We start from the raw sequence: 26,866 nt of genomic DNA, 5'->3' as shown, positions 1-26,866 counted from the left end.
GGTAACACCCCAGAAGATTCCAATGCAAATGGCCTGTAAACAGTACCTTGAGTAACATTAGCCATGTGGTGTCATAATCTGGGAATAGCATGGAAGAATAGGTAGAGGGGCAGTTTGCTGAGCCACTTTTCTTTCAATTATACTATGAACTTAAGTTTTTAGGTATTTTAATAATCCAAAATTAATCAAAAAGTCACAGCAAAGGAAATAATCAACAGAGTGAAAAGGCAACCTATAGAAGAGAATATTTGCAAACCATATATTGGATAGGTCGCTAGTATCCAGAATATATAAAGAATTCCTACAGATCAATAACAAACACAAATTTAAAAATGGTCAGAGGACTTGAATAGACATTTCTCCAAAGAAAATATACAAATATCCAAATAACATGTGAAAAGATGCACATTACTAATCATCAGAGAAATGCAAATCAAAATCCTAATGAGAATTACTTCACAGCAGTTAGGATGGCTCTTATCAAAACACAGACGTAAGCATTGGTGAGGGTATGGAGAAAGTGGAACTTTTGTGCACTGTTAGTGCAATTGAAGTGGTATAGCCACTGTGAAAAACAGTATCGAGTTTCCTCAAATATAGAACTACCGTATGATGCAGCAACCTCACTTCTGGTTATATATCCAAAAGAATTGAAAACAGGATCTCAAAGAGATAGAGTTAAGTACTCAATGAACGTTGTCCATAGGTTCTAGGAAACTGTGGACTCTAAGCAAAACAACTTACATCAGGTCTTTGAATTATGTCATTTTATTATAATGTTGATAAGAAAAAAATTGATTTCCTTATACATTGCTTCACTGAAAGTCATAGTTTCCTAGAACTTATTGACAATGTTAAGTGAGGACTTACTGTTCTTTGTTCATTGCAGCATTATTCACAGTAGCCAAGATGTGGAAGCAACGTAAATATCACTGACACATGAATAGAAGAAGAAAGCGTGTGTGGGGTGTATGTATTCCATCGTGTGTGTGTATATATATTCCATTGTGTGTTTATATACACACACACACACACACACACACACACACAATGAAATATTTACCTTAAGAAAGAAGGAAATCCTGTCATACGTTACAACATACACAAACCTTGAGGACATTATGCCTAGTGAGATAAGGCAATCACAAAAACAAAAATACTGTATGATTTCACTTATATGAGTATAGAATCAGACAGTAGAATGGTGGCTCCAGGGGGTTGGGAGAGAGAGAAACTGGGAATTGTTGTTCAATGGGTGTAGAATTTCCATCATGCAAGATGAAAAAGTTCTAGAGATCTGTACAACTATGTGCATATAGTTACCAGTACTGTATTGTACACTTAAAAGTTGTTGAGCATAAACATGTGTTTCTTACCGTAATAAATTAGTCAAAAAGTACCAACTATCCTAATAGTTCATAGTGAAATTGAACTCAAGGGAAGAGTATAATCATTTCTTTTGAACAACTTCCTTTTATGGGAAATTTTGTTGGAAGGTTTGAGCTAGCTAAGGTCAGTGTGCCCTTGCAGTGAAGCTGTGTGCACGGTGAGAGGACTGGGAGTTGGTGGCCTCTCCGGGGTCTCACTGAGTGGGGGGCAGAGCTTGCTCATCCTGAATGTCATTCCTGAAGCAACTTGTCCTAATACCTGGATGCCCTCCATGAGGAAGAGAGATGTTGATTATGGGATGTTGTTATTTCAGAGGCATCCAGCACTCTGAAAATTCCCTTCTTCCTTTCTCTTATCCCCGTACCTGAAGCCTGGAATTTCAACACTTTAATTTTGTTCCCTTAAAACGTTTTTAATAGCCCAGGAAATCTTTAATCATTTTAGGCGTATTGGTTGCCAGGACCCTTTCTGAGACAGAAGGAGAATAACTGAATTGATTTTGTGGAGCAGTGTGAACCACTCATTTGCTGAGCACTCACGCTGGCAGCCAGAGGTTCTGTGCCTGGCCAGAGGCCGTTCCTTTGGGTAGTGGGGTCTCGGTTCTTCCCAGTAACTGCTAGGCAAGCATGGGCTAACATTGTGGGTGGGCTAGTTGGCTCTGCCCCTGGCCTTGACTAGCTTCTAGAAGCAGAGTGAATGGAGAGGCATTCAATGACTCCCGTATTGACTAATGACATGAAAATACAATGCTAGGCTGGTAAAGATCACATATTTTCTTCCTTCTTGGTTTCCCATTCTAGCCTTTCAACTCTGTTTTGTTTTTGTTTGGGATTTTTAAATTTCACTTTATTTTTCTTTTTGTTTTTGCAATGTGCTTGTTCATTTCTTAAAAATATTGATTATAAAAATATTTTAAATCTACAAAGAGGCATAGAGATCCAATACACTCACCACCTACCTGAACCAAAAGAACATTATATGTGCAGTTGAACCACTGCACACCTCTCTCAAATCACATCCACCCCCGTCCCCACTGTGGCCTGTTACCTGGAATTTAGTGTAAACCCTTTATACTTTCACTATATAATATTTGTAAACATAGGCAATATACAATATTGTGTTGCCTGTTTTTAAACTTTATGTAAATAGTATCATATTTTATATAATCTTCTGCAACCTGCTTTTCCATTCAACCTGCCCCTGCCTGTTCACTTTTTTTTTTTTTTTAACGAGATGGGATATCGCTCTTTTGCCCAAGCTGGACTTGAACTCCTGGGCTCAAGCAATCCTCCCGTTTTCACCTCTCGAGTAGCTGGGACTATAGGTACATGCTGCTGTCCCTGGCTCCTGTTCACTTTTGAAACTTCATTTGTGGTATTTCTTCTGGTGTTATTTAGGTAAACTATTTTTAACACTGGTGCACAGCATTACTGTGTAATAGTGTTGGCTCCTAAGATACAACTAGAAATGGCTTAGATTGAAAAATTTTATGTGTTAAATTAATGTATAACTGTAACATAGTGTGTAACTGGTACACATATTTGTTTTATTTCAGGTTATAATATAACTTATCCTCTCATGCTTTTTCCCTGCCCCTTCTCCCCAAATCAACAACAATAGAAAAAGAAGAAGAGGAAAACATGTCAGGACACAAGTGGTAAGCAATTCATTATCTTTTCTAAATTGGGAGAGGCTAAAGATAGTGGAAAGAACATAGTATATGCTCAGTAAATGTCTATTGAATGGAAGAATCAAGAGATACATTAGCAATAAATAACCTGTTAGCCTCTCTTTAATGTTAAGTATAACCCAATTCAATATCCCTACTAAAAATGATGTGAAAACCAGTAACAAAAGATACTATAAATTCTTATCTAATGTGTATTCTCTAAGAAACTCAGTTATGTATAACTTTTCTCTTGGGAATCTAATGATAGTTTTTCTTCCCACCGTTTTGTCTAACGTAATGAGTTGATGTAGTTTTTCTATCACTCTCTTATTTATAACTTCTAACATTACAGTTACAAATAAATTTTATGTGAGGGCAGCTATAAAATAAAGAACAATTCTACAACTACACACCACTCAGGCTTATTAATTTATAGTCATGAATTCAACCTTCATGAACATTCAGGAGCCATTCATGGTTGGAACTATGCTGAATAAAACAGACATGGTAATCACATGGCAGTGTTAGCTCTGACATTTATGTGCCTATAACACGTCTAAGCAGCATGTTAAACTTCTTATAAGTTCCAGAGGTCATCAAGCAGTGTTTCTGAACCCTTGTGAACCCATGACCCACCCACCAACCAAGCAAATCTTTGTCAAGTTTTACCTTCATTAATTTGTATCACGAAACAAAATGTGGTGCATGTTTTCATTTTTCAAATGTGTACAATTAATTATAATAAATATACTTTTTAAGCCCTCCCCTCTCAGTAGAGATGCAATCAGGCCCAAGTCGTCTGTAATATCAAGTGTCAAACTCCAAAAGAATTTTTGCATGCCTTAAAATGTAATGAGTTTTTAAAAGTAACTAATAAATGGCTAAGGGATTTAATTTCCTTAAGGGGGGGGGGGAATTCCCTGAGTATCTCCATTTGACAGTTCTCTAAGAGTTGCCAGACTTTTTCTTTTTTAGTTCCATCTTGCCTCACTATGACAACGGGCTGGCTCCATCTCGTGACCCTCTGTGGATCTCATATCCTGGCAGCGGGCTCAGGGAAGTAGTTAGTGATTGGAGAGAGACTGGAAAGCCCCCAAAGCCGGCCCTTTCCTAAACTTTCTCCCACTTACTCCACTTCATAGCTTGCTGCTGAAATGCGGGGGCCACAGAGTACATTGAAATGAGTTCTAGATGGGATTTAGAAGTCTGGAATTTAATCTTCTGTGACTTTCGGTGAGATTCTTAATCTTTTGAAACTGAAGATTCCTCATTTGTTAAATGATAGGGGCTAGGGGATGCTCACTATATTTCTGGGGTCCTTTTTTTTCCAAAATGAATTTTTTTCTATTAATCTATTATTTTCAGCAAAAAAAAAAAAAGGATACAATACAAAGAAGTCCATCCTATGCCCTACCTTTGAGAATCTTACTCCCCTGAAATAACCACAGTCTTTGGGGTATATCCTTTTTAATGTGTGTATTATATAGAGAGATTATCTTTTCTATAAATGTTATACATATTTTTATCTTATTTTTTCTGATAGGAGCTCATAACAAGACTTCTAAATAATGCAGACAGATATAAAGTAGACCATGAAGGTCTCCCAAAATCCTACTTCTCTCTCCAAAGAAACCATGGTTACAGAAGTCATCTGAAATGCCTCTGACTTTTTAAGAATAAATGTACAAATTAAAAATTGTAAATTTAATGAAATTATAAGTGAAGGAGAGTATAAATCATCAAGTTTTTATTTTTATTTTTATTTATTTATTTCTTTTGAGACAGAGTCTCACTCTGTTGCCCAGGCTAGAGTGCCGTGGCATCAGCCTAGCTCACAGCAACCTCAAACTCCTGTGCTCAAGCGATCCTCCTGCCTCAGCCTCCCTAGTAGCTGGGACTACAGGTGCATGCTGCCACACCCGGCTAATTTTGTCTATTTTTAGCAGAGACAGGGTCTTGCTCTTGCTCAGGCTGGTCTCGAATCCCTGACCTTAGGCGATCCTCCCACCTCAGCCTCCCAGGGTGCTAGGATTACAGGCGTGAGCCACTGCACCTGGCCTATCAAGTTTTTAGATACTGGTATTTTGATACAGTGGTATAAAGCAACTCATGTTTTAGGACGCTAGTCTGGCACATTGTGAGTGGTGATGGGATGGGGTAGGAGAAGGTAGTTATCTGCAAAGGGGAGTTGCCTGGGGCCCAGGGTGGGCTTCTGGGGCAGGAACTCTAGGTCCAAGGAGGATGTGGACAGAGCAGGAAAGGGATGGAACACCAAACTGTCCATCAGCATTTGGGGTACGCCAGGCACCTTTACAGAATTCCATTTCATTCACAATTCATTTCGTTTCTAATTTCTTCTCTACGTACTTTTTGATCTTCACTATTATCTTCCTGAAGAGTGACTTTCTGTATTTTAAGTACTTATGTTGAGGAATTTAAAGTTTTTAACATCAGAAACCTGTAACATTTTAATTTAACTTAATTTAGTTAAATTCTGGTAAGAACGCTTAACATGAAATCTGCCCTCTTAACAAATTTTTAAGTGCACAATACAATATTGTTATAAATAGGCACAATGTTGTACAGCAGATCTCTAGAACTTACACACTGAAACTTTATGCCCTTTGATTAGCAATTTCCCATTTCCCCCTAACCTCCCAGCCACTGGTAACTACCATTCTACTGTCTGCTTCTACGAGTTTGACTATTTTAGCTTCCTCTGTAACAGATTTCAAGTATGCTGTCCTTCAGCCCCTTATCTCTGCTCTCCTGCCATCACCTCCGTGTTGGCTCCAGTGGGGGAGTGGAGAGCGCATGTTGGTGTCTGGCTTTATCTCCGACTCCCTGGGATGCCTTGAGCCGGTCACCCTGCCTGGCTTGGCCTCACTTTCTCCACCTCTAAAAGGAGTGTGTTCAACCTGTTGCTATCTAAATTCTCGTGAAGGTTTAGTTTCTTGATTTTGTGCAAAACACTCTAAATTTCTTCACTCTAACTTTTAAGGTTTTGGAGTCAGAAAGAGTTAATTAACTTTCTTGGTGTAATAACCATATAAGAAAGTGCTTACATGTTTATTAATGTTGTAAATGTAAATGTATAATGGAAAGTCATGGTTAGAGAAATTCTTTCACACTAAAATATCTTAATCGTTATGAAAGTTGTGAATAAAAAGGCTCTTTCAATGTTTTTAGCAGTTATTCCTGGGACTTACAGAATCGATATGCTCAAGATAAGTCAGTTGTAAATAAGATGCAACAGAAGTATTGGGAAACAAAGCAAGCCTTTATTAAAGCCACAGGGAAGAAAGAAGATGAACACGTTGTTGCCTCCGATGCAGACCTGGATGCCAAGCTAGAGGTGAGCTCTTTATGGCTCTCAGCTCCAAGGCAGCCAGCTTGCTAGGATCAAGGTCCTAGACTGTGCTTGCCTGGGCAGCCCTAGGTGTGCTTTATATTGGGAAATGAGGAAAATCTAGGATCAGGTAAATTCAAGCCCAGCATATTTTTAAAAACTTACAAATTCTCATTCAACTACCATGCCTCAGTTAATTTGTATTTTAGGAACTTAGTTGGAATGCATGGCATGTGGTAAATTCTCAATAAATGTTTACTGGAAAAATTAACACAATCAAAGAGCTACTGCTGATGGTATCTGAGGATCAGAATTGGAGAGGTTTTAGAATACTAGGGTCAGGCAAGAGTTTAATTTGTTTTTTTAAAGACTCTGTTAAAATATCCTGGAAAGTAGAGTCTAAGAAGGCTGGTATTGAACCCTGGAAAATTGTAGAATGAATTAACTAAGCTAATACTTAGTTAGACTAATTAACAATATAGTAAGCTAGATTTGTATCTGGCTGATCTAGAGTATTAATATAACTAGTAGAAGGTCCACTACCTCCCTGTTTTGCTGGACATTTATGCCCATAGTGTAGATTAAAATTTTGAAAGCATACTTTTCACTTCTGTGACTAACAGGGCGCTGAGAGGAATAATATATTACATGGTATAATAAGGATTCAAAATGGTCTCCGAATTTAATATGTGAACTAAAGTTAATGAGCTAAATATTCAATGGAACTAAAATAAAAAGCCCAAGTTTCCAAAAGCTTTCCAAGAAGGGTGACCAGGGTGGTGGAAACCATGGTTACCTGGAACAGAGAGGGTTGAAGGGAGACATGGTAGTTGTCAATGATATGGGAAAGTCTGTCAGCTGGAAGAGGGATAAGATTCATTCTAGGCATGTGAGGGATCCAGAAAGAATGTTCTAATGCTAAGGCTGCCCAGCGAGATGGGCTGACCTTGAGACCAGGAATGCCGTGTCAGATGGATCGGGGCTACTGTTCCACCTGCTAGCTGCTGTAACCCGGGGAGAACTACCCAGTTTCTCTTATCCTTGTTTTCTTAATGTGTGAAATGGAGATATGAATGCTTACTTATTAGAGTTATAAGGATTAAATTAGGTAATAATTAGAGTGATGGCTTATGTTTATTGAGTGCGAATTATGGCCCAGGGACCATCCAGAATGCTTTCCATACAGTATCTCTAATATGTAGCAAAGCTCCTGACATACTGAATCCTGCCTCCCTGTCTTAGGTTTCTGCTCTCCCACACATTTACACTGCCCTTACCGCCTTCCAGCAGTGTTGGCCTTGTCTCGGTTCTCTGTCCACAGCCAGGCAAGTTCACACCCATCAAAGCATTTCCTGCTTCTACCTGGACATTCTTTCCCCGGTTCTTCCCGTGGCCGGCTCCTTCCATAGCTCATGTCTCAGCCTAAAGGTCACCTTGAAAAGCGTTACCCACATACACTGTTTCAAGTCACTGCCTGTCCACCCCTGCTCCCTAACACACAACCTGGCTTTATTTTACTCATAGTATTCACGTATCATCTCAGGTCTGTGTTTGTTTCCCTGCCTGCCCCCCACTGTGAGGTCAAATTCCATGTTGGCCTTATTCACCACTGTTTCCCGGGCTTCACACACAGTACACATTCAGTAAGTGCTACCTGCATCAGTGTCCATGTTACTGCAATTAATGTCAGTTCTCAGCACTTTCTTTCCTTCTTCAATTGGAAGTTTTAAAATAGAAGCTGGGTTTGACAAGGACGTTCTGAAGGAGATTCCCACAATAGAAAAAAGTAGAACCAGGAAGCATTTGTTTTGATTTTTGTATTCTAAATGCAGTTTAAGTTACTATAAGTTACAGATGCTTTTTATATCTCATAGCTTTTTTCTCTTTACCAACCTGGTAAATACAAGCATTATTCAAAAAGTAATATGTTAATTACTAGAATATCAAACATTTTGTATATATATATATATAGAGAGAGAGAGAGAGACACTCTTACAGGAGCATTTTTACTGAACCAACTCTAATCACAACAGCTGCTGTCCTAGGCACATAGCACCCAGAGTACTTAACTGTGACTAATAATTTTACACATGATAGAGGTTTATGTCATAGAAATGTTAATAGTGATATTGATGTTTATATAGGGAGAATGGATTCCATCAATAAAGCATATGAAAACGACGTGCAGACCATTTTGATGTTTTCTTACCCTGAATGATCCATGGAAGGCTAGCTTATAAACCGAGAAGTTTTATTCACAGGCACAGAAAACTTGTGTCCCAAGCTATAATAATGGATCTATTGTGGTCCATTGGAAAGTTAACGTAGAAATGTGCTGAGTTTTAAGATTTGTCCACATTGCTTGTTAATAAAATCCTTTTCTTGCAAACAGCTCTTCAGTATAAGAAAAGACAAAACTAATCTCTGATGAGAGAAGTCTTTCTGCCAGAGTTACTGTGTCACAGCACAGTAGACTGACTAGATGATGGAAATGTTTCTCTTCTTGCCTTGGGTGTGGTTACATGAGTGTATGCAATTATCAAAACTCAGAACTGAATACTCCAGAGCTGTGCATTTTTTTGCATTTAATATGTACTTTTTGTAAAAAAGTAAATGGTAACAACAGAACAGCTCCTGAACATAACTTTTTGAACCTCCTGGCTCCTATATTCAGGAAATACTATGTGTTGGTGGTTTCTGACTCAGAAAACTGATATCAAACTTTTGCTAAGGAACAGATTCAGGCTGCTGATTTTCTGTTTTGTTTTATGGTTCTAAAGGGTATTTTTTCTTTTCTAAACAGGTGGAAGATGCAGTTTCTTGAAATATGAATTAGTAAATTTATATTCCTCATGGCCATGTTTTATCATATTAAACATTCCTAGAAATCATTTTTAATGCTTTAAGTATATATGCTTGCATTCGTTTTTATTAGATAATTTGGTGATGTCTATAATGAAGCAGATCATCTGTTTTCACTCAAGTGTTGAAGGGCTTTCTAATACCAGGACATAATTTCTACATCAGCATGGCCAGTAAACTAGGAAAGGAGAAGAGGGAAAACCTTCCCCTGCCTCACTGAGTGGCTCCGCAGAGGCAGGATGTTTGCCTTCCAGGTTTTCACCAGCCCTGGTCTCTGAGCCAGTGGACAGAGAGTCAAGAAAGTATAAAGTCTGTTCTATCTTGAACTATCTTGGTTTCTGAAGCAAAGACTGGGACCCCTATGAGTTGAAATCTAGTTAGATTCTTCTGAGTACGGCACCACCTGCCTTTCCCCTAGTTTCCTCTGGTGTGGCCATGGCATGGCTTTAGGTAGTCTCTCTGTGTATTTTACGAAATCGTTGGGAAAATAGGGAATGCTGGGGGCTGCCGGCTCAACACCATTTTATCAGATGTCTTCCGAACAGACAGAACCTGCAGCTGATTGATTTTTGTTTGCTTTATCCAGTTGTTTAAGCATGCCATAAAATACATTAGGGTCATGAAATAAGTTAATGTCATCTTTTAAATATGATGCTTAATTGACATATTCTCCATTTAAGAAAAAGAACAGCAAGTTGGTGAAAGGAATAAATTAGATTATGAATGAATATTGGGGTCTCTGGTTTACTAAGTCCTCTAATTGGGCCCTGCACTTAGGATTTCTGTTTTTCAGCTATTATTTCAGTTGTCTGGAGGAAATAATTGTTCTGCAGATCTTAATTTAGATTACAGAGATGATGAATTCTAATAAATATGGAATAATAAGAGCATAGTTAAAGGCTTTGGTCATAGTCTGTATAGTACACCACATGACACCAAGCACTTACACATGTGATGTTTTGGGTGGCCAAATCAAACACTGTGGTTGTGTTTAATGTAACTATTTTTTATTTTACTGCTGTCTGTTTTATTTTGTATTTTGTTTATATTTTTATTACAGCTGTTTCACTCAATTCAGAGAACCTGTTTGGACTTGTCTAAAGCAATTGTACTTTATCAAAAGAGGATATGTTGTAAGTATGCCATGCGTATGAATATTGATCAAATAGACAATAAGAAATAGCAGAGTATTTTGCCTTAATGTATTATTTAAATGTTCAGAAAACTGTGTTTGTCTTTGCCCTTTAAGTGATAGGGGGGAGGGTTTCTAATAATTTTACCAATAGTTTACATAGGCTATTTATCTTTCAAAGCAAGTATGTTAGGAGAATTTTGTATTGGATCTCTTATGGATATATACTTGACATTTACTTTTTCATAAAAAAGTTTTCTCAGTTTTATATTTTGGCCTTTAAATTTTGAGTTATTTATATTTGATTGCCCTGGCTCTTATATATACAGTTTTGTTCCTTTTAAAATGATAAGTGGAGAGAAAAGGCACATACAGTTAATTAATTTGATGATATTCTGTTGACAACATTTCTTTGTGAACATTGTCTATGTTGGTTATTGGGTTCTTCCGATGGAATAATATTTTCATATGATCTTCCTATCTTAAAAGCATTACCCATGAAATTATCTCTGAAATACTGAATATCAAGTTGTATGTTAGTATGTTTTAGAATCTCCATCTGTGGGTCATTTTAATAGTATAATCTCTATTTTTTATGTTTACCATTTTTTTATTTTTAATTATTTTGGGTACATAAAAGTTGTATATCTTTATAGGTTACTTGTGATATTTTGATATAGGCATACAATGTGAATTAATCAAGTCAGGGTAATTGGGATATCCATCACCTTGGGTATTAACATTTCTTTATGTTAGGAACATTCCAATTCCTCTCTTTTAGTTATTTTAAAGTATACCCTAACTTGTTGATTATAATCACTTTGTTGTGCTATCAAATATTGTTCATTCTATCTAACTCTATATTTTTGACACTAGAATATGGGAAGTCTTTTTGTTGCTGACTATTGCCAAACCCCTTTCCAATAATCACAAATTAACAATTGGTAATTTTTCTACATTAGTAATATTTTATAAAGACAAAACCCAAATCACAGTACTTAGAGGCAGTGTTTTATAAATTATCTATGTTAATATTTACTAAGTGTTTGAGCTAAGACTTCTTCAGGGGTGCAACTCCAGATTCTTGGGCTATGAGGAAATCAAGGCACATGACGCACATACCCCAGCTAAATGGCTTTCAGATTCTCCTTCTCTCTCCATCTTCTCTGCCACTACCTTAGTTCAGGCCGTCACCCTCACTCCTCACTTGGTTTGCCCCATCAGCCTGCTAACTGATCTCCATGTCTCCACCTCTACCTCCTCCAGCCCATTGTCTATACAACAATCGGAGTACAATTTTAAGCCTGATCAGATCATTCCTTTTCTTAAACCCTGTGTTTGGGAAATTATTGGTCAAATTCATTTTTGCTATACCCACTGTACCCCTAATACTCGCCATGAAATGAATCATTTTCTCCTTTGTGGTCAAAAACAAAAAATATTTAGAAAATTGTAACTTTAATTTTAAAGAAAGTCACATGAAGTTCAGTGTGCCCTCTCCCCGCTAAACTATAATTTTTACAAATGATGAAAAGATGAATCCTTGCAAATTTTCTGTAAATAGTGATTCCCTGAACAGAAATTACACTTGCCATTTATATTACGGTTTCTAATTGAAAAGAGAGAAAGAACTTCCCCCGTCCCTGAACCACCTCATATTAGTTAATAGAATTGTGACTGAACACCACCAAGGCTCATAATTATCTTGTAATGGAAGGGGTTAGAATAATGCCCCACCCTTGAAGTAGTTATGTGGTTGTGCTGGCAGAGCTTGGCTGTGGGTGGTGGGTGAGCCCTTGTGTGTCTTCCCACTGGGCTCACATAAGCTATGCAAGTTCTGCCCTGCTTGCACTTGAAAGGGATCCCAACTTTGATGGAGGACTAAAAATAGTGTAGTTAATTTGAGGGTGTTGCTATGCAGCTGTCAAAGAAAAAGAAATGAGAAAAGTCTCTGAAATAATATAGAGTGATTTCGACAATATGCTCTTAAGTGAAAGAAGCAAAACACAAAAGCATATCTATAGTATGCGATCCTTCATGCAGGCAAGAAGGGGATATAATAGAATATGAATGTAAAAATGAAGAGGATATACACACATACACACACACACACAAAATACACATGTGGCCTGCTCATTGTGTGAAAGAAATTTAGAAAGGATAAACCAGAAACTAAAGAGATTGGCTATCAATGGGGGTGGAGGAAGGGTTGGAGAGAAGGAGGGAATGAGAACTGCGTAGCAGGGTTAAGGAGAATGCTACACCTCTCTGAGGTACCTTCATGTACCTCTGACTCTTAAAACTATGGAAATAGTTCATATACTCAAAAAATCCTTAGACCCAACCAGATGTGGGATAATCTAAAATGGAATGGTAATTTTAGGTTACAAATGGTAACAAATGAACTAAATTGTATTACAAATGAATAACATCATCACACTGACTAGAGTCAAGAAAAAAAGAACTAACCTCAGGAATTTTGGGAAACAATATTTTTGACCGAACACTAAGGCTAAACACAAAAAGAACTATACATGAAAACTATATTCTACTTTGTAAATTTGTTTCTCATAGAGAGTATAGGTCAGCAATTCTGAAACCAGTTTATGCAAATATTGAAGTTGGACAAATAAGTAAACATATTATAGATAATGAGAGCCTGGTTTCTCACTATCGTAGGAGGAAGTTACCAGTAAAGAAAGGGAGAGGCTGGTGAACACTGTGGTGTTGCACGGAGTTGGACAGTATGGATAGATACAGAAATAAATGTAGATGAGCATGTATGCATGAGTTAGTGGACGGTCATACATTTCCTGTCTCTATCAGCTGAAATGAGTGAGAAGCACTGATACCCCAAAACAGTAAGCACACCTAGCACCCAGATCTTGCTTTCTAAATACCCTTCCCCAATAAAAGCAATGCTCCTTGCACAAGGGGTTGATTCTAGGACTGAGGCAGGGAAAATTCAAGAAGAGCCTATACTATTTTGTATATATCATAAGGAAGTGTTTGAAAAAATGTGTTGTAAGGGCATAGGAACAAACCTGTGGCCAAAGCTGGCACAATTTGGGCAACATAATAAATAATGATAGCATTGAATTATGACCCATAGAATAAAATAAATATCCTTTAAGTGTGTGTGTGTACAGGAAATGTGTGTGTGTGTGTGTGTGTGTATAGAGAGAGAGAAGACAGCTTTTCCTTATAAAATAATTTCAGTTAATAAATAAAGGACAAATCAGAGAACCACAAAATCACCATTTGGCAAAAGCCACAGTGAGAATTGTGGCAGATGAGATTCTGTGAAGATCGTTACAATTAGTGAAAGTTTGAAGAGAAACTGGATATTTGCATAGTCTCATGTATTCTCCCCAAGATTTTTAATAATTATAAAAGGAAAAAATTATAACTTTACAGTGCAGAAGCCCAGCTTAACCAAGTGGTGGAGGCTGACATCACCAGTGATGATGCATGTGGATGTCATGTACCCCTGATACCATGCACTGAGGGCACCTCACCACTGTGGTGTCCTTCCCAAAGATCATGACCCCAGTCTAATCAAGAGAACTTAGATAAACCTAATTGAGAGACATTCTACAGAATATTTGACCAGTACTCTTAAAAGCTGTCAAAGTTATGAAAAACAAAGACTGAAGAACTGTCACCGATCGAAGGAAACTAAGGAAATGCAGTATGTCAATGCCATGTGAGATCCTAGACTGGATCTTGGAAAAGAAAAAGCATATTAATGGAAAAACTGGTGAAATTCAAATAAAGGTCTGTAGGTTAGTTGATAGGCTTGTACCAATGTTAATGTCCTAATTTTGATCATTGTAGCATGGTTAGATAAGATGTAAATTTTAGGGGAAGGGTATACAGGAATTCTTGTCTACTGTTTGTAATTTTTCTATAGTCTAACATTATTTCAGACTAAATCTAAATTGGATCATGTTGCTCTCTTGCTTTTAAAAGCCTCCAATAGCTCTTAAAGTAGAATCCAAACTCCTATACCATACCATGGCTTATAAATAGGACACAACCTGGCTCCAGCTCATCTCTTCAGCCACCTTTTCCCTTGCCCACCAAGCTGCCAGAGGCCTCTGTCTGAATGCCTCTTCTCTAACAGTCTCAAGACTATTGTCATTCAGAGCTCAGCTTAGTGATCACCTGCTCAGAGATGGCCTCCCTGACCACCCACCTCTAAGGCAGCTGCCGATCCCTCTCTCTTACTCTCCATCTCCCATTGTTCTATCTGGTATTTTTCTTTTTAGTGTTTTGTGTTTGTGATTATGTATTTTTTTGTTTTCTATCTCCTGCAGCTTGAATGTAAGCTCTGTAAGAGCAGGGACTTCGTATGTCTTGTTGATCACTATGTTTCTGGTGGCAAGAACAGTGCCTAGTACATATTGGATCATCCATAAATCTGTGCTGAGTTAATGCTATCAAGCTACTTGGTTTCATAGTTCTTAGTTGCTTTTTTTTAAGCATACATCTGAAAATTTAATTGGCAAGTAAATATGAATTGGTTTTTATTTGTCTCTTAATTCTTAAGTCCCAGTTAAGTGAAACTTTGTAAGTGGACACTTTTGAGTTATCTGATAACTATGTTACACCTGAATTTTAGACTTTTAAAAATTAATTTTAATATTTTAATTTTTTTAAATTAAAAAGTGACCATCCATCTCAGAAAATCCATCCTTAAATCTGACAGAGCTCAAAATTCTTTCCACCAGTCTCTGAGTAGCATCGCCACCAATTAATCAAAGTCAGGACTTAAAACGAATCCTGTTTGCCACCCCGACTTTAATCCTCAAGTGCATAAAATGACCAAAAATTATTTTTAAATGCTTCCACCTACTTAGGTTTATTTAGGAAAAAGTACATTTCACCCATTGTGTAATCATTCAGGTACCATGAATTGGTTTTTCCTAGCCTTAAGCTAACTGTGTTCATTTGTATGTGACTTAAGGCTTTAAGGTAAAAAAGGTGACAGTAGCTTCATGCTATTATTGAATAAAAATGGGAAATTGTTCTCCATAGGGAAAGATTCATTGTGGAATTCAGTGAGTCATGTAATAGATTAGTCAGTGGACAGAACAAGGAAAGGAAGATGTTAAAAAACAAAATACCTTCTTAAAATTATAGGAATTTTTTAAAGCTACATAGAGCTATGGCGTAAATGTCAAGTAAGCATTTAAAGTAAATTAAAGTATACAGGGATAAAAAGGCAAAAATTATAGTTGATTCAATTTCACAAGCATTTAATTAGTGCCATGAATATAAGACTTTGTGCTCAGCCCGGGGAATACAAAGTATGGGTGAACTCCCTGTCCTGGAAAGCTTAGAGTCTCCTGGAAAAGACAGACACATGCCCACCCACACATGCTAGCACCAGTCTTACCAGATGGCCAGAGCATGCACTGTCCAGAGAAATAGGGATCCTCTATTAATACTTCACAGAGGAGAGAGCCTTTGAGCTGCCCTCTTGACCAATGAACTTAATTTTTGAGAAAGAAGAGGAAGCAGGGTCATCACTTATCTCTGGGGAAAAATGGATTCTAAAAGCCTCTTCTGGACTGAGCCTTCCCAGGAGACTGTGTAGAGTGAGCTATAGTCACAAATTAATAAGGAAGCAGTATCAAGTTTAGCCTTCACCTTTGGATTTGTGGTCCCTGGCCAGCATTCTACAGCTATTGTTGGAGAGGTTGTATCAGGAATGGGGTTCATTCTTTAAGAAGTCTGGCTGGTTCATGAAAAACAACAAGAATCCTAGTTGCATTTAGAAAGCAGTTTTAGAGACACATGGTGTGTAAATCTGTCAGTGCAAAAATGGGAAATAAAAGTAGTGTTCAAAGTACGTCGATAGTAAATGCTGTTTAGAGGGAAAATGCATTCTAGGAAATGTCACTCTTGTGCCCATGGCTCAGGTGTGGATGCGTGTTCAGGACCCCCACTGTTCCATTATGTGGATGAACTGTGCTTTATTAAATTAGTCCTTAGTATAAGGAAAGAATTTTGCTATTATAAATAATGATGCTATGATTGTGTTTGCATATATAATACATCTTTGTGCCCATTTTACTACTTCTTTAGGATGTACTCTTAAATAGTAGAAGCGCACTGTCAAAAGATACATAAAATCCTGTGACTTTTTATTTTACTTCCAAATGAATCTGCAGAAAGCTTATAATAAATCACTTTTTCACCAATCATGCCATCTTTAAAAATAAAGCCAAGATTAGGCATAACCAATTCAGATTTGGTTCCACCTCTGTATTTTAAAAATCCACCAAGTCATCAACCTGATGACCTACACACCCTCAATCCCCACCCCCACCTCCAACCAAAAACCTGTGTCACGGATGAGGTATTTGAATTGCTTTACAGTGGAATAGAATGTAACTCAGAAAGCAGAGATCAAAAAGTCAGCAGGAGAGAATAATAGGAGGCAGCTAGCACTGCATCCTAGGCAGGCACAAAAGATTTCCACAGTTCATACTTGACAAACCCAACTCCTTTATTTCAGCTCGAAGCAGCACATTATGGGCTCGCTTTTCAGTACAGAGGTCATTTTCTGGTTCTGATTACAGGGCCCCAAACTCACTGACAGATGTATTCAAGTGAATTTGATCTCGCATTGTAAATGGAAGAACAGCATAAAAGTCAAATGGGGAAGGGGGGAGCTTACCTTGTAGCCTGCCACTTGGATTTAATTTCTTCTCGTCTTTGCCCCTGGAAGAGAGAAGACCTTGTTATGTGTCTTTCTCGTTCTCTTTGTAATAAAAATGCTCATTGTTCATGGCTCCTTTTGGTCTTTTCTTCATCAGTCTTGTCTCAAGAAGAAAATGAACTGGGAAAATTTCTCCGATCCCAAGGCTTCCAAGACAAAACCAGAGCAGGCAAAATGATGCAAGCGACAGGAAAGGCCCTCTGCTTTTCTTCCCAGCAAAGGTGTGTGGCCTTCATTGGGGCTCTGTTTGGGGGGATCCAAAGAGAATCTGGGACCCACCTACTCAAAAAGGGGAATCTCACAGTGTTCTTCAGAAGGCTTTTGCCTGAGGCTGAGAAGCTGCTCTGTACTTAGTTGTTAGTCATTAGTACTTAACTCTCTAATTAAGCTTAACATGGATTTTTTTTTCTCCCTGTTAATTTAAATTTTCTTTTTCATATTTCTTCTGGTCTGTAGGGGCATAATATACGCCAATCACTGTGACTGCTTTCCTAGGCTTATATTTGACCTTCAGCATGGCTCATAACAATCAGTCTGGTCCCCTCGCAGCAGCTGATTAAAGCAGGAGCCTAATGAGACCAAGTTGAAGTGTTGCCTCTCTGCTCTCTGTGGGCCAATTAACTTCAGAGAGGTGCTGTTCTGGATGCCGGGGACCACGCTGCTCAGACCTGGGGCCAGCAGCCTCACCAACATCACCTGGGACTTATTAGAAATGCAGAATCTAGGCCCTGCCCCGGACCTGCTGAATCCACATCAGCATTTTAACAAGATCCCCTGTTGATTTTGATGTACACTCAAGTTTGAGAAGAGAAAGGGAAAATTGTGATAGACCAGTGGCTTTTTTTTTTTTTTTTAACACAACCATGACTTGTTTTTATGGTGGATGTTGAATAAGCAGGAGCCCCTGCACACAGTTGCTTTTGTGCTTGAGAAAAGCAATACTCCTTCTCTCTTCCTTTTCCCTCAGTAACTAACAAGCCCTCAAAATGTTACCCCCTAAGATTAGGCAGGATTATACCTAAATAAGGTATGTATGTAATTTCCCAGAAAATTCAGGCCACAGAAATTTCACTTACTCAAATTGATGTTTACTTCTGTTAATTTCTCCTTGCTGCCTTCCCTCCCTGTGGGCCAAGAGCAGACCATCAGCATGTTACGTAGTTGTTCCTGTGAAAACACAGGAAAGCTGGAGTAGCAAAAAGAAACCAGGGTGTCTATTTTTCAGTTGTGCCCTCTCCTGGGTGTTTTAGTTCTTCCTAATGACATTTGGGCCCTGATTGTGGGCAACGCCAACTTTCATACTTGAATGGAACCATTTCCAGCAGTTCTCTACCTGTTTTCCAAGAAATGTGTTGGTTTATAATCTTAAATTTCACCTTTTAATGTTATAATTTTTTTTACTTGTAAAAATAGTATGTACTCTAGAAAAATTTAAAAACAGAGACAAACCAAAAGGTGAAAATTAAAAAGCAACTAAAATTTTACTAGTAGAGATGACCCATTCTTAACCCCTTGATAGATACTTTCTGTACCTATATGTCCTTCTTACATGGATAATTGGATACAAGGATAATTGACTCTTGAAAAATCTTTCATAAATTCTCATATGTTAAATGTGTAATTATCACTAATTTCAGTAAGAAAAATTCTTATGCATACTTGTATATCAAAATTAATATCCATTTATGAAAATAAAAGCCAAATCCCTGGACACATTTACTATAAGGGTTACCATTACCGATCACATTATTCATTATTTTATAATATGGCTATGCAGTATATTCTTTCACAATTAGGCACCAAATGATCCCACAAAGTACACATGTAGTAGCTTAAGCTTATATAACCTAACCTTTGGATACAAACAAAAACTGTAAAGGAAATCAACAAAATAGTGCAAATGTTACTTGAAAGTTGCACCACTATAAATTAGTGAACTGCACTGTATCCATAATTTAATGCAGCATGGTCAACTTTGCAGTTGGGAAGGTGGCCTGCTGCACCGTGGCTTTGGTTCCATGGCCCTCAGTTGCTTGCCAGGCACATGAAATCCCAACCAGGTCTCCTAAACATAAAGTACATACAAGAATTATAGGGAACTCGCATGAACTTCTCAAACCTAGAATGACATGATGTAGGCTATGCCAGAATATATTTCTAACATGTACAGCCTCATACATACAGTTCTTGTATAGTATTGTGTATTGATTATTTAGCAAATTGATTTTTTCATTAAATAACCCTAGCACCTTTCTTATTTCAATGTATACATTTTTAAAAAATATCCACGGCCTAGTATTTCATTATCTGGGCGTGCCATGATACATTTAACCTAAGCCCTTCTGTTCACGGTCTCAGGTCATTTCCACTTTTTCCTACTAACGGATAAACATCCTTGCGGTAGACCTTTGGTATTTTGTTAATTATTCCCATTAGGTAGATTTTCATGAATGAAAATGTGGGCCAGTCTTTTACTGAAACTTGATATTTTCAGTTGCTTAGCTTTTTCTTGGTCTTGACTCAGTTCCTCCTACCGCAGAAGTGAAAAGCTTTCTGTCCAATTTTGTAACAGTCAAAGAGACTGAGAATACTTTATTCACAAGACTCTTTTTCAGCCAGTTTAGGAAAATAGGCAAAATCCAAGGGAAGAGAAAGAGGAATCCAGAAATGAACAGGATATTTAGGGAGACAGCTGAGGACTCTTTATCTCTTAGTCTTCAATTATATTAACCTTCACACCAGTGTTTGTTTTATTGACTTATTTGTAGTCGTTGCTACAACTCTCCTTCTATTTGATGAAAGGTGAGTATTAAGTTTAAACCAGTAAGGATAAAGCACAAGCTTACTTTATGGCACAATAATATGTCTTTGAAAACAACCTGCAATGGGCAGGACGATGTGAGCAAGCTATTTTTATAGAAGTGCTTAATATTTAAAAACAATACTTTACAGACAAGAGGAAAAATAGAGAAAATAGTAAAAGGGATTTTTTTTCTTTAACAGTTTATAGCACCGTTTACAATCTTACAGTGCTGCACATATATAAGGCATTGCAGACATTGCCAAAAACTGACTTCAACTCATTGACACCATTGTTCCCTTCAGCTAAATAAGTTTGCATTTAAATTGAAATTTAAATATTCATCTTAGTTTTATTTTTTGCACCTGTGCCCCTAAACATCATGGAGAAGAATATATTGTAAGAGCATAATTCATCTGACATTGCTCATTTTGGGTAGAAAGATGAAAGAAGCAATGTTTTCTTCCCAAAATAAATGTTTTATCTGGAGTTTGATATGCCTTATACTTTTGGTTTTTGGCTGAATAAATGGCAGTATGTTATGGCCAATATTATACTTTTATACATACTTCATTACATTCATTTCTGGTATAGTATCCTTAAGGTTTTTTTAATAAGGATTAAATCATATAACCTATCTGAAACAATAGACTCTCAGTAAATGTGCTCATCCCCCTTCCTAGATTATTTCAAAATGCTTCTGTTCATGTTTCATTCCTCTGTGACTATTGGAGCAAGCGGCAGATGCCTGGCTCTTTGGAGAGTAATCTACAGTGGCCTATCATGGAGACCTGAATCACATACACTCCCATCCCTCCTCAAAGGGCCAGTCTTCAGAGGAGCAAGAGACAGGGAGAGTAAAATTATAGGAATGGGAGTAGTCATGCCTTGAGCATCCTCCATTAAAACAGGATTGGTTCCAGCTTCAAATGACCACTCTGCCCAGGTCTGAGACCACCCCAACAGCACTGATGGAGGTACTTCCCAATGGTCCTATTAAGTAACAGTAGACTATGGGGTTGGACATGAGTAATCATCTCTGGCTGATTCATCAGTTCACATACATTTCAATTATTTTTCATCAAATATTGATAGAACATCTTCTGTGTTCTAGGCTCATGTGTTTAAGATTGGCAAAATGTCAAGGATTCAAATTGCTGGCTAGGTTAGTTTCAAGATTGTGGTATTATCCTCTTGTCTAGGTTGTCCTTGCGAAATCCTTTGTGTCGATTTCACCAAGAAGTGGAAACTTTTCGGCATCGGGCCATTTCAGATACTTGGCTGACTGTGAACCGCATGGAGCAGTGCCGGACGGAATATAGAGGAGCGTTGCTATGGATGAAAGACGTGTCTCAGGAGCTTGATCCAGACCTCTACAAGCAAATGGAGAAGTTCAGGAAGGTAGGAGGTTTTATGAGAGTTACCAAAAGGGGTACCTGCTGGAAGGTAATGAGGTGTGATTTGAATCCCTCTGGTGAAGAAGACATAACTCAAAAGCACCAAGGATGCAATTAATCATTACTGGTGTCTTTTTATGTGACAGAATACCAATTAATGTGATATATAATTCTCGAAGGGTAAGATGGAAGAGACAGCTGGAAATTGCTGGGATTTAGTAACTGGTTTTAATTGAAGTCAGATTTTCATATAATGTGCACTTTTTGTAAGGTTGTCACTTTTAAATGCCTTTTCATGCATAACTAAAAATCAAGATTAGATCAAATGAATCTAGAAGGTGAGAACAGACTACTGGGGAAATCTTTTTAAATTGCTAATGCATATTAAAATTAATAGAATAATAATGCTCCTTTGTTTTGTGACATGTTCAGAAGCAGTGGGGTTCAGTTGTAGGATTAACTCCTGCGGCATTGACTGTATGTGCTATAGACCTCTTCAAAAATTTCTCTGTGAAAATAGGTGGAGATGAGTATGCTCTTAAATATCCCTGAAATAATTGGTGAGCAGCAGAGAAACAATCTTGCTGTTTTTTTAATTTATCTTGTGTCAATTTAGCTGTTTGGAGATTTTGTCATACAAGGATACCTCCCACCACTAGGTGGCAGTTTTACACTGAGTATTTATGAAAATGTAGCGCAGTTTTTCTGTGTACAAGCTTGGTAGTTCTTTGTTTGGTCGATTGGATATATTTCAGACTGTGAAAGAAAAAAAATCAGCCAAATGTTAGGCTTGACATAATATTATGTCAACTGTTTTACGCATTTCAAGTGATCCATTTGTAATTAGTGATATTGCTTAAAATCCCTGGAATTCTTTTAAAGTGCATTATTTCAGAGCTATGAATGGGAAGCCTTGCTGGTACGTTGGAGGTTACATTTGTCGAAGTGTAGGGAAGGAGGGACCTTCTGTTCCTTAAGAGTATGGTCGGTCACCAGTTCTTGACCTGGATATTAGATTCATAACAAATTCCTTAAAAAGTCAAGTTTTATCTTGGTTTGAAATTTAGAATCCTCCCCTGTGAAGAGAAATCGGGGTCTCTTTTATTTCTGACACAGATATCCTTCATGTGTTAGCAGCATCTAACTTCTCAGTAAGGGAGGCTTCTAAGTCATGGAAAATCAGGACTGAAAAGTCTCTTAGAGATCACCTACTGAAACTCACTCATCTTATAAAAGAGAAAATCAAAGCCCCCAAATAATAAATAAATGTTTTAAGCGTTGATCGGTAGAAGTTGGTGAGCCCAGGCTACCTCTAAAGTTTTCTAAATTTCTAATCCGGCCAGTAATTTGGTATGCCTTTAGCCTTTTATTTGAGGGTGGAGAAGAACAGAGTGGAAAGGGTAAAAAAAAAAAAAAAGAAAAAAGAAAAAGAAAATCACCTGCAGGATATAATGCTGGTCATTTGTAGCTGCTGCCTCCTGTAAGCCTCACAGCAACCAAGACACAGATTTTATTTTATAGATGAGGAAAATGAGACCCATGTTAGGTACTAGCCCAAGGTAAAACAGGTAAATGAAAGTCATACTTCTACAAAATATGCCTAATTTCTTTCCCTAAGAGAGAATAACTAAAATTGACAAAGGCATTTTATAGCTGCCTCAGTTGCAATTTATTCATTCAATTAACATTCATTGAGCACCTTGTATGTGCCAGGTAATAAAAATAAACATATTTTTATTCTGGAAGGCCAAAGGATTTCATGTGGTATTGTGTTTATTCGGGTTCATTTAGGGGGAACAGTTACTAACTGTGTAGAGATGAAATAAAAACCAAGTCCTTCGTCATTTGGTTTGAATGTTGAAACATTACCCATTTGTTAGTGTCATCAATCTGTTGATTTGGGGGAAAATAGAAAGGTTTTTTAAAAAAAAATCCTTTGCCATGCAAAAGTTGCTGAAACTATGCCTTACTCCTCAATCCCATGTGTGCTGGATTTAATTTAGTAGTTGAACATGGTGTACTTAGAATATTTTTTTAAAGATGTCTGCGTTCAAGTGTATATTTGAATAGGCTGGACTCTTCACAAGGACAGGGACCATGTTGGTTCTCTTCACCGCCATAACCCCAGGGCCAGTCTGGTGCTGGGCCCCAAGTTAGCACCCACATATCTGCTGGCAAGATTCCAAACGCTGAGTTTGAAGTGCCAGACCCACGTTTCTCAAACCTCTAGGGCATTCCCACCATTTGCAGCTGAACTCATGATGTTTGGGAAATTGACATGCGTGGTTTTGCAGGTAAGAAGTAGCATTATGAATGTGTGGCCTGCTGCCCTCTTTGGAATGAATTTAAATTGTAGAGTTTTGTGTTCACTCGGAGTTTATAACATGAAATTTAACTTTGCGCAAGCCTTAGTGTTTTGTCCCAGAGGGATTCCATTTTAAACAGAGGCTCCATTTATCTCGCAGGAATGTGTTACCTAAACGTGTTTCTGAGTCATCTGGGAGAGCCATCCAGCTGTGAGTGGCTCCTCGGGAGTCACTGCAGATGGGGAGAATTTCAGGCTCTTCAGGGCCAGCTGCTGCCTTCACATTTCAAGGGATGAAAAATTCTGGTTTTTTTTTTGAGTTCACACTTTCCAGAGGAGACAAAATTCTAATTTGTACCACACAAATGTGGTCCCCTGTTTTGAATCCTTAGTATATGTTCATTCATTCGTTTGTCCATTCAACAAATGATACTTGAACCCAGGCCACGTGCTAGGCAGCATCCAGAGGAATATGGTAATAAATAAGCAGACACGATCATTGCCATCTTGTCTCGTGCAGTCATTTGGGGACAAAGCAAGTAAATGACCAGTTGTGTCTGAGGTAGCACATGATGTCACAGGAATACCTGCGAGGGGCTTCCTGGAGGAGGTGGCATCCGAACAAAGCGTGGAAGGATGAGTAGGAAGGAGCTGGGTAGAGGAAGTGGGAGGAACGCAGCAGTGCAGGGCTCTAGGCTAAGGAAGCAGCTTAGACCAAGGCCTTTAGGGGAAAGCAACAGGGCACTTAGAACCAGAGCACGGAAGGCAGGGTGGGTGTGGGGATGCTTGTGCCAGGCCATGGAACTGGAAATGGAACCGGGGCCCGAGCAGGAGAGACATCTCCCCAAAGGTGGGGCTGGCCAGTGTGGAAGGGTGTTGGGAAGAGGAGGGCCAGTAGCTCATTCGGATTGTAAAGTAGAGAAGGGATTGGAAGGGCCCAAACCTTGAAGCTGGGAGGACCACTGGGAGGCTTTTGTGTGAACCCACATAAAACAGGGGGTAACTGTGAAATGAAGAGGGAAGTGGACCAGAAAGAAATGGACTGTTCTGACCTCTCCCAGACTCCATAGTAGCACCAGTTTAATTACTGAGCTTTTCATTGTTTTCGGAAATAAGCAGAATAAGGGCCAGGCGCAGTGGCTCAGGCCTGTAATCCTAGCACTCTGGGAGGCCGAGGTGGGTGGATCGCTCAAGGTTGGGAGTTCGAGACCAGCCTGAGCGTGACCCCGTCTCTACTAAAAATAGAAATAAATTATCTGGACAACTAAAAATATATATATAGAAAAAATTAGCCGGGCATGGTGGCGCATGCCTATAGTCCCAGCTACTCGGGAGGCTGAGGCAGGAGGATCACTTAAGCCCAGGAGTTTGAGGTTGCTGTGAGCTAGGCTGACACCACGGCACTCTCCCAGGCAACAGAGTGAGACTCTGTCTCAAAAAAAAAAAAAAAAGTATAAATAAATAAATAGCAAGCTCAAGTGTCTTTTTCACCTCCAACCAAGGCTTTTTTCATAGTGCCTTCAGAATGCCAGGAAACCTTTTAAATAGCACACAGTGAGCATGACTGAAATGATGAATGAAAAACTTAAAATTAAACAAAGCAATCTGTTTTCCCTCTGGCCCGCTTTGAAGCACACAGGCCCGATGACAGAGCTCTCAACGTCAACATTAAGAGCGTTTATTAAGTGTCTGTGTCAGGAGATGGAAATACAAAGAGGTGGGAAAGCTTGAGCCCGGCCTTCGGGAAGGACCCTGCTAGTCATCTGCTCCTTGTCAAAGTGACACTGAGGAACAAGATACCTGGCTAGCAGGGCCACACGTAGCTGCTCCCCCCAGGCCCAGACACGGACTAGGAAAAGGTGGATGAATTCAAAGGGGCGGGGCTGGGTGACTGTGGTGGAAGTGCCTCCTGACAGCGTGATTCACCCCGGGACCACGAGGTATTTTATGAGCAAAGTTACAACGTGTGATATATGCACCCTTTGAAGGCAGAGTAAAAGCGTATAATTTAAAAATAGAAGTCAGCTTCTTATAGCAGATTACATCAGCTGAAGTTGGGAGCTGGCAGCGGAGCGTGTGCAGGCCGATGCCCTTGAGAGAGTCCTCCTGTGGTCAATTAAGTGTCTTGTTTTTCTTGAAAGTCAGAAATGGGATGGAGGGTAATTATTCTAAATGGAGTAAAAGCTGTGTTAGGTGTAAGAAAATAGTTCTGAATCCTCTAAAGAGATAATATGGAAATGTATACGTGGGCATTTATAGGAGTCAGATTCCTCATAGGCAAGGACAAGCAAACCGGTGTTTTAATGAGGGCCATTTATTAAATGGCTAATGAAATCCTACAGCATTTGTCTAGTGTTTCATCACCATAATTCAAAGGGCTATCTAAAAGGTATTATTGGAAATGTGAGTGATACACATTGGTATTTGAAGCCTTTTATCTATTTAAAATAGTGTTAGGTTTTGGAGACCTGTGAATCCACTAGTCATGTTATCAAAAGATACATTATGGTGAGAAGGTTTATGAATAAATGTTGGCAGTTTACTAGGTGGGACCTTATTAGGGCCACCAGTCAGTGGCATCCCAGTGTCCTAGTTGCGAAGGTTTGGGTCTACAGCGCTTGGTCAAGGACTGGTAAACAGCAGTATTGATGGTAGAGGGTTCTTTCCTGTGAACAAAGACTTGGGTTAATTAATTTGACAGTATCATTAATTACTGCTGAATTCATTGGTCTTTGTCAGAGGTTAGGCTCTTTTAGCAATTGAGGGCAGGTCCCATGAGAGCTGGAGCTGCTAAGTAATGCAGAGTGTCACTGCTCAGCCGCGTCCCCCCTCTGTGAGGAAGGCCTTTCTGCCTGGGCCACCCGGCTGTCTGGCTTAAACCAGTTTCTGCTTCAGTTCAGGGCCTCGGGTAGGTCTGGGACCCCACAGTGAGTTGTGCTGAGGGACTGGGGAGCATTTCAAGTTTGGATCCTTACAGTGGACCGATGTTGAGTATCTAAGCAGCACCTTAACTCTCAGGGCTTCGCTTCATTCACGTATAAAAGTGGGGGAGGGGACTTGGCTCCATTATCTCCTCTGCCTCTGCTAGTTCTAGAAATCTATGCAGTGGATTCAGTTCCTTTATGAGGTGACAGTTCCTTTTGTAAAGCTAATACTCTCTTAAATATATCTGTTTCATAGCTCTATTTTCGTTTGTGGGTTTTTGATGTGTGCTTGTTGTTTGTTTCGGTTTG

At 38.7% G+C, this 26,866-nt stretch overlaps 1 protein-coding gene across 16 annotated transcripts in view; it reads left to right on the top strand.

Moving 5' to 3' along the window:
- Positions 1–26,866, top strand: part of ICA1 (islet cell autoantigen 1) — a 142,067-nt gene that overhangs the window by 16,816 nt on the left and 98,385 nt on the right. For 8 of the 16 annotated variants that reach the window (XM_045564869.1, XM_045564883.1, XM_045564879.1 and 5 more), the window contains exons 2-6: positions 2,945–3,046; positions 6,248–6,413; positions 10,330–10,402; positions 17,229–17,352; positions 21,134–21,332. In XM_045564869.1, the coding sequence (XP_045420825.1) occupies positions 3,030–3,046; positions 6,248–6,413; positions 10,330–10,402; positions 17,229–17,352; positions 21,134–21,332 (579 nt within the window). In that variant the 5' untranslated portion in view covers positions 2,945–3,029. The remainder of the gene's footprint in view (positions 1–2,944; positions 3,047–6,247; positions 6,414–10,329; positions 10,403–17,228; positions 17,353–21,133; positions 21,333–26,866) is intronic. The other 8 variants (XM_045564872.1, XM_045564881.1, XM_045564884.1 and 5 more) reach the window with 3 other exon arrangements.

Source organism: Lemur catta, chromosome 11, assembly GCF_020740605.2.
Source record: "Lemur catta isolate mLemCat1 chromosome 11, mLemCat1.pri, whole genome shotgun sequence".
NCBI lineage: Eukaryota > Metazoa > Chordata > Mammalia > Primates > Lemuridae > Lemur > Lemur catta.
This window is presented reverse-complemented; position numbering and strand designations above follow the sequence as displayed.